At 49.1% G+C, this 8,557-nt stretch overlaps 1 protein-coding gene across 1 annotated transcript; it reads left to right on the forward strand.

Annotated features, from left to right (window-relative positions):
• Nucleotides 1-1,246: 1,246 nt before the first annotated feature.
• On the forward strand, nucleotides 1,247-8,211 carry LOC123166644 (F-box protein At2g14500-like). Its single transcript, XM_044584447.1, has 2 exons — nucleotides 1,247-3,032; nucleotides 7,827-8,211. The coding sequence occupies exons 1-2, from the start codon at nucleotides 1,835-1,837 to the stop codon at nucleotides 7,895-7,897; spliced, it is 1,269 nt and encodes a 422-aa protein (XP_044440382.1). The 5' UTR covers nucleotides 1,247-1,834; the 3' UTR covers nucleotides 7,898-8,211.
• The last annotated feature ends 346 nt before the right edge of the window (nucleotides 8,212-8,557 follow it).

Here is an 8,557-nt window from a genome sequence, read left to right on the forward strand (position 1 = left end):
ACACAACTGCCACGCGGACTCAAAGTTGTTGACCCACACATGAGGGGAGGGCGACCATCTGTGCACTGCCTTCAGATCTAGACCAGGGGATCGCTACAGCCGAAACCACGACGACACCAGATTCACCCTTCACCCCTCCCCTTGCTACCCACATAGCCACGAGGAGGAGCCACCACCGTTGCCCACTGTAAAGCCAAACACACAAGATCACCACCCAGGGTCATCGCCCCGGCTTCCAAAGCCGACTCTTCGCCACAATTAGGACACATGGCAAAAATGGACATGCAACGCAGAAGATGGACCGCACAAAAAAACCTTCGGCACTGTGTCAGATCCTGACTAGATCCAACCCCTCTCTGATGGCATTGGTGAGGAACGGGGATCACCGATGTTCGCAAGCCACCTGCTCACCCCATGGGGGCAACACCGACACATGTCAAGCGGCCAAGGTAGCAAGGCCTCTGATGCCAACCTGGCCACATGGGTCGGCATGACACGACCCTGCTATAAAAGGGTTGTGTCGTGCCGGACTGCATGCCTGACCACGGGGATCAGCCAAGCACGCCAGTTATAAAGGCCACATGGGTTGCTTTTCGGCCTTTCGGGTCTTTTATTTTCTACGAGCAAGATGCCCGTGCATTGCACGAAACATCAAGATGCATTTTTTTTATAAAACATTGTGATTGACCCATGCAGGAGTAATCCTATGTGTAAAAACTAATGATATCTCGAGAAAGAGGAGAGATAAGGTGAGGAGTGGGGCGTGGTGATGATTGGTGGTCGGACTGAGCGGAGGCATGGGGATGGATGACGCGTGCAGTGGCCACCATGTCAGATTGTTCCAGAGGCTTCCTTTTTTAATTGCTCAACAATGAGATTATGAGAGATAAGGATGAACGAGGGAAGGCCTAATCTGCAAATGTGGAGGGAGGTGCGGGTATCTTTTGCAAAATTGGCATAGTTTGCTTTGTATCCGTCAGATATAGATCGGACGGTCTATATTACAAGATGGCAGGCACACCAGCATCACTAACTCGATTTTTTTAAGGGTAGAGAAAACTTCGGAAAAATCTAAAATTAAAAAAAATGTATTTTTAAAAAATACAGAAAATCTAAAAAATATATATAGAAAAGAAAACTACTTACAAGTCGGACGGCGTGCCGCATCGGATCGTTCCAGCGCGCAATTAAAAGGGGCGTGCCATGCCCGGTCTTAAGGCCTACTAGCTTTCAAGGTCAGCTTTGTTCCATGGCGGGTCGAAGGCTGGCCCGGCCCTTTTAATCGCGTGTTGTGTCGACCTGTCGGGCACGTACCGGGCCAAAATTCCGCGTCTGCGGGCCGGCCCGCGTGGCAACAGAGGACACACCCAGAGACCCCGCCACCCGCCCAAATCCAAGCACAAGCACACCGCCGGTCGCCGGAGCCCTGCACAGCCGTACCTGCGCCGCCGGCCAGCCTGAGCCAGCCCCATAGAAGGGCCTCGCGCAACGAACAACCAGCACCACGAGCTCGGGGCGGGCAGGACCTGACCTCCCACGCCACCAGGGCGAGCCCGCCGCCGCCGCAGATCGCCACACGCCACCACCGGATCCTGCCCACGGCCGCGCACGGGAGACGATCCCCTCCGCTACCTTTCCCGGCGCCCGGCGCGTCTTCGCCGGCGGCTCCTCAGGTGGCGGCAGCGCGAGAGGAGGGCCGGCGGCGAGGGTTTCCCCCGTGTCTCCCGAGGGAGGGAACGCAGGGGACGAAGTGGTGGCTGACTTGCAGCTCCGGCCGCCCGTGTGATTGCAGTCGACCTGCTCTAAAGCTGTGGTGTTTGTCTATCCATCCACAATGGAAGTTCCAGCTCCAGATTTGTCCGGGCTACCAGCTGACATACTGATCAGCATATTCCAGTTGCTCGAGTGCCCGGACCTCCTCCGATCCGCCGCCGTCTGCACATTCTGGCAAAAGGCATACTCCACGGTCCGCCGCAGCGGCGTCTGCCCCAGTCGCCAGACCCCCTGTTTACTCTATTGTAACGAGGCCGCCGGCGTGAGGGCACTTGGCATGTACAGTCTCTCCGAACGGAATGCCTACTCCCTGCCCCTCCCTGAACCTCCCATCAGCAACTGGATTGGTTCATCACATGGATGGCTAGTCACCATGGATGAGAAGTCTGACCTGATGCTGCTCAACCCTATCACCGGTGACAAGATTGCACTCCCTCCTGTGACAACCATGGAGCATGTTAAACCTGTTGTAAACGACGACGGGGTTCTTGAAAAGTACAAGATGTCTTTCTACGACGGAGAGCTTCCGAGGGTGGAGGATACACCCTATGCATGCCCTTTGGATAGGTACGGAGATCTGGTCTATCTGAAGGCAACTTTGTCGTCCGATCCATCAGCAGGGGAATGCACTGTCATGCTCATCCATCAGCCGTACGCACAGCTCTCGTTCGCCAAAGTGGGAGATGCTCACTGGAACTGGCTCCAAATGCATAGTTTCTATGCAGATTGCATACACCATGATGGCTGTTTCTACGCAATGACTGAGGCAGGCGCAATCGATGTGTTTGATTTGAACGGACCATCTGTCGTCCACAGAAGGATTTTACCAAATCTAGTTCGGATGGTCCAGAAGTGCTACATTGTTCAGGCACCATGGGGAGATGTCCTCCAAATCATTAAGGACGAGAGTTTGGATCCTGAACAACCAGATGGTGAGACGTATGTCACTGCTTATGAAGTGTACAAGGTTGATTTTGTTGAGCTGAAGCGTGTCAAGATGAGAGGGATAGGTGAATATGCGTTGTTTACTGGGAAAAGCACAACATCTTGCTTTAGCGTAAAGGATCATCCAGGCTTGATGGCAAACCATCTATATTTTACTCATGATGATCACGACGAATTACTCAGCGGCAAAGATGATCCACGTGACATAGGAGTGTACGACTTGGAAAATGATACCAGAACCAATTTGGTTGATCCTGAACCCTGGAGGACGTGGTTCCCTCCCATATGGTTCACACCCAATCTTGCAAAAGCAGGTATATTTCATTTTCAAACAGTACTTTCCCTGATATTATTTTTAGTATTTTGAAATCTGCTTCTCACAGAATAAGAGAATTGCTCTTCCAACCTTAAGTGTGTTCCCCTCGTCTGGGTCTGTATTGGATGTTCAGAATAGCTTCAGCGTTTGGTTATGTTGAATTTCTTAAACCCCTTTGGCTAAGATTACCATGTTAGTCATGTGTCGTTTTTGCTAAATGACATGAAACATGATGAGGTTTATAGGTTGGCTTTGATACATTTTTTATGATGTTGTGCTTGTCTGGCCAAGTGTTATAGAAGAAACGTTGCATTCTCACCTAACAAATAGGCTATCATGAAGCAGCCAACTCATATTGGGGAAATAGGAAACTATAAAGTGTGAATAGTCTTGAGACGAATGCAAGATAACTCTCTTACTTTGTGCGTCCACCCTTTACAGTACTGCCATGATCACACACAAACTCCACACGATAACTATAAAACAAGCTAGGAAAAATATAAAGATGGTGGTACGTATCCTGTGAAAATGGGCATGTCTTTGATAATGTGAAAATACAATCAGAAAAGCACACGTGCAAGTATCTTAAAATTCTCAAAATAACTCTCTTACTTTCTAAGGGCGTTTTGTACATTCATGCCAATTTGAAACTTCAAATCCAGTGTACTTTGTGTGCTACAGAAAGGAAAACGGAATGTGAATAGTGTACTAAAATTAAAACTATGCTTTGACACTATTAGCCTATTTTGTCTTGTTTTGTTTTCGTAAAAGGATTTCTGTTTCGAGAAAGTTTGCACGGAGGTGGTATATGCTCTTCCACAATAGTACACTTTTGTGAGAATTCGTATGTGCTTTTTAAATGGTATTTTAAATTTTTGGAAAGATGTGCATTTTCGCAGGATATGTCCCACTAAATACATTGGGGGTTAAGATGATTTAGCATATCATTTATGTTGTCTGGCCGGGTAAGAAATTCATGTAACAAAAGAACTTTTTTTTATGTTAAGCTAGCCTTTTTTGTTTCTTCTTATTTTGAGTTTCGTTTTCCTTTTCCATTTGCTTAGAGTTTCTAGATTTGTGCCCCTTCGTTCTCTTTTGCTGTTTCAATTTGTGCAGTTTTATGCCTTCTTGCCGTTCTTATTCTAATACTGGACAATATTATACGCATTTTGGTGTTGGTCGAGAAAAGAGTGCAAATTTCAGCCGATAGTACCTTTAATATTTGTCTTTCCTTTTATATCCAGTTGTTCAAATGGCACCTCGCTGTTATTTGCATTTTAAGTTTTCTTTGATATTTGTTCTGATTATTATCTTTGTTTTCATTGGAGAAGTGGTTTACTAATATGTACAAAAATTGCAACCGAATGTACAGCAACATTTGACATAAATCACACATCTCATTCTTTAATCTTTATATATTCTGTTCCATAGAAGTTGCATTAATTCTTGTGAACTGCAAAGCTGATCATTTGTTGACTATTAACTTAATTAGGCTTAATAACCTATCAGGGCTTATAAATGCACTGTTACACCACATGTGATGGACTGATCGTGTACCTGTTTACTCTGATAAAATCTCCTTGTCAGTTTTTTCTTCTGTTTAACATGGAGCTGAATTATTGTGTGGATCCGAAAAGAACCACCTACTACCATAGATTAAAAAATGTAGGAATGCTTGCAATCATTGTAACTATGGGCATATGTTTATTACCGAAAAAGGCTTTCGCCCCGCTTTATATATAAAGCATCAAACCACAAGCATTCACCGCAACACACGCTACGCCACCGCAACACACGCACACACCCAAGACAGGATACATAGGCGCTGAGCGCGGCAACACCACTCCTAGCACTACCGCCCCGAAGAGATGAAGCTACATATGACGAACCATACACTCCAAGGCGGCGCCTTCAGGAAGGGTACGACGCCGGAGCGCCGCCACCGCCCGATCCAAGGATCAGAGTTTCCCCCGGAGCCGCATGACGGGCAATGAGAGCCGCGACGACGCCTTCAAGAAGGGAACGATCTTCGCCGCCGCCGGTCCGTCCGAAGATAGAGCAGGTTTTCACCTCGGCCAATATTCACCACCACCGAACGCCACACCCCGGCAACCACGCCGCCCACACAACCATGGTGACCGGGCAGCACCAAGGCACGGGCTCTGCCCAAGAGCAGCGCGCAACCACCACCAGGGCCGCCGCCCCAGCATCCAAGACCTCGACACCACCTCACCCGAGACCCGCCGCACCCCAACAAAAGGGACGAGCGGACAGGTCCCACCTTTCGCGCCCCTGGGCAACCCCCAGCGTCGAGGCCCAAAGGGTCGGCCAGAACTGGCATCCACCGACCCATCCTGCTGCCCCAAGCGCGAGACGAGCTCGGTCCTGCAGCACCGAGAGGGGGACGAGGTCAGTCCTGCTGCACCGTGCGCGAGACGAGCTCGGTCCTGCTGCATCGTGCGCGAGACGAGCTCGGTCCTGCGGCATCGGGCGCGAGACGAGCGGTGGACCGCAGCTGGGAGAGGACCAGCCCATTGATGGGGGTAGCGCCCGGGCGACGAGGAGATGGGGTGAAGGTCGAGACGGCCCGAACGCAGACAAACCGACGCCAGAGAAGCCGGCCGTTGCCGCGGGCAGATCCATCGAGCCACCGTGAAGCCGCCACGACACCGGTAGGCCACCACCGAGACCTACCCCTGCCGCCGCCCACGGCCGGAGCAGCGGCCACGCCCAGCCGCTGCCCTACTCGCGTCGCCCGGCGAGCTCCAAGCGCCGGAGCCGCCGGGCACGCACCACCGGAGCCAGGTGCCGCCGGCCGGCCCCCAAAGCCAGATCCGGCCAGATTCGGCAAGAGACCGGTCGCGCGCCACCTCCCGAGCCGGGAGCACCGCAGCCGCCCCGCGCGCAGAACGAGGGACGCCGGAGCGCCGCCACTGCAGGCCACCCCGCCGCCCCGCGAAACCGCCACCGCGCCGCTGGATCCCGCGGACGTCCAGCGCCGCCGCTCGAAGGAGCCACCCCGCGCCGGCGCCCCCAAGCGGACGGGGAAGGAGGACCCCGCCGCCGCCGCGCCCCCCGGACTTTGCCCGACGGAGCTCGCCGGCGACGGCGGGGGGAAGGGGAGGGAGGCGGGGCCGAGGGCCGTGGCCGCAGGGAGCCCCCCGGGCGCGCGCGGGCGCGCCGCGGGAGGGGAGGGGAGGAGAGGGGGAGGGGGGGCCGGGAGTCGCACGCCTGGCGGCCGGCAGCGGCGGGGAGGCTAGGTCGGGGCGGTGGCGGCGAGGGGAGGAACCCTAGCGGAGCGGGTCGCTCGGGGGAGCCGAAAAGTGGCTCTCACAACCAGCTACTGGCTATGCTCGGCATATGTTTATTGTCGTGTTACTTTGCATAGTCCATGTCTTCATGCTTGCTTGAAACAATGCAACCTTTTGCCACTGTCTACTTTACAATAAATACAATTTGCATGGAAAATTCCAAAAAAAAAAAATCTAACACTAAAATTTGAGAGAAGTGCTCATATATCATATTATTATATTCTGGTCACTTTTCTGGTTAGTTGCTAGCTCATTTCCCTGTTAGACTGTCACCTAAAGGTAGGCCATTATGAATCAGTCATTTTTACTATTTTCTCCTGTGGCAAATTTTAGCATGGTCCCTCTTACCTCCCCTTTTCACATGAGAGGTAAGAGTGCATAATAAATCTGAGCCATTGATTTGATTAAATAGTGGTCTGATTTACTCTTACCTTCTTACCTCCCATGTGAAAAGAGGGGGTACGAGGCAGCATGTTAAAATTACTCTTCTCATGTTACATATATGACCCTCTCTCTCATTTTTGTGATTTAGCCACATGTTCTGTTAGTACTTCATTAACCTCTTATTCCGCGAGTGTCAGTCCTTAACCCAATGCGTAGTCTCTTACATATTCTGCCTTTATTTGAACGTATGATTTTATATCAAACACAAAGAAATTATGTTAGCTCTTTTACGGTCGAGCTGCCACCCCACAACAGGTTCCCCCCTGTCGAGCAAGTTCCCCACATGAAGAACTCTTAGGAATCTTAGAAATTATATATGAACTACATGCCAAATTGGCGTCAAAATTGCCATCGTTTAAGCTGTCTTAGATCCTATGAGCATAAAAATTTCCAGCATGCAGCTTGCTTTGTGCACAAATAGTTGAAGAGAACAAATGCGCTTCAGCTTGTGCAGAAACTATCAGCTGCGGCATATCAGATTAAGATGCAGCAGTGGTTGTTTTAACACTTCCTGTGATGCTCTGACACCGTCCGTAGCAGACGTGCGCTCATTCAGAATGCAGAATTGTCTTTGTTTTCGCCATCAATCTTACCAACAAAGGTTAATCCAATATGACAACTCTGTTTTTTTATATGATTATTAAGCCAAGCTGCTGCGAATGAATTGCAGATGCCGAATTTTGATACCTTTTCATAGAAGAAAAGAAGTTAACATATAAGATTATACTGACTACAACATTTCTTACATGGTGTGTTCATAAGAATAAGAATGAAAATTTGGCCTTCACTGTGAGCCTCCCATGGAATCCGTCCTTGTTCCATGCTGAATTCTGGTTGCATTTTTCTGTTCTGGCAGGGCTGTAGGTCTTTTTGTTCGCCCTTTGGATTTTTTTTATTCTTTTGGTTATTCTACAATATCTACTGCAATACATGGAATCCTTGATCGCCTCTTACAATGAATTAAGTCATTTGTAATTTAACCCTGTGAATCTAATAACACTGATCTTACACATTCTAATATTTTTACTTATCTACAGATGCCATCTGCACCTGCACCCAAGGGGTGTCGACTTCTGCAAGTACAAGTGAGGTAACAGCAAGCAGCTGAGGCCAAAGAAGAAGATCAAGAACTAGAGAGCCACCAGTCAGTTTAATGGGCCTGTTAAAATCCATCGTCGTGTCAGGGTTTATGCTTCGTTATCGTCTCTGTTTGTCGTTAAACCTTATTTACTTTGCTTTCAGCCTCATATTGCTTTGGTGATCTTTGAAAGAAAATTTGTATCATGAGTATCATAAAAGGTAGATGATGTTGCTCCATAAATTGTGGTCATTTTCATCCTGCTACAGTCTGCTCTTATAAAATGTCTGTGCAGAAGAATGTGTAATCACACTGCTGACATAGAGTTTTTATCCACCACCAAATTGAAGTCCTCCTGGGCCTTCGCCTCTGCTTTCCACGATCCCAACAACTACATATACTCATGATTGTGCTCGACGCCGCCACTGCTTCACAGGCTTAACCTTTTTCTTTTTTGAGGACTCTTCACAGGCTTAATCAAACCTGGCCACATGTCCCGACTATGTATTAAAAAAATGTTAAAAAATTGCTACAGCAGGGACATGTACCTTTTTCTTTTATGACTATGTATTAAAAATGGTACAGCCGGGACATAGTAGAAGAAAAAGAAATAGCTGACGTTGCACATAGTTAAAAAAATCTTAAAATTTGGTGCAGCCTGGACATGTACCAATTTTTTAATATTTTTTA

The sequence above is a fragment of the Triticum aestivum genome, chromosome 7D (assembly GCF_018294505.1).
Source record: "Triticum aestivum cultivar Chinese Spring chromosome 7D, IWGSC CS RefSeq v2.1, whole genome shotgun sequence".
Taxonomy (NCBI): Eukaryota; Viridiplantae; Streptophyta; class Magnoliopsida; order Poales; family Poaceae; genus Triticum; species Triticum aestivum.

Bases quoted from the DNA above. Each gene is read 5' to 3' on its own strand.
- LOC123166644 (XM_044584447.1), top strand. From the start codon at position 1,835: ATGGAAGTTCCAGCTCCAGATTTGTCCGGGCTACCAGCTGACATACTG. The intron at 3,033-7,826 runs GTATATTTCATT...ACTTATCTACAG, and splicing joins ACCCAATCTTGCAAAAGCAG to ATGCCATCTGCACCTGCACC.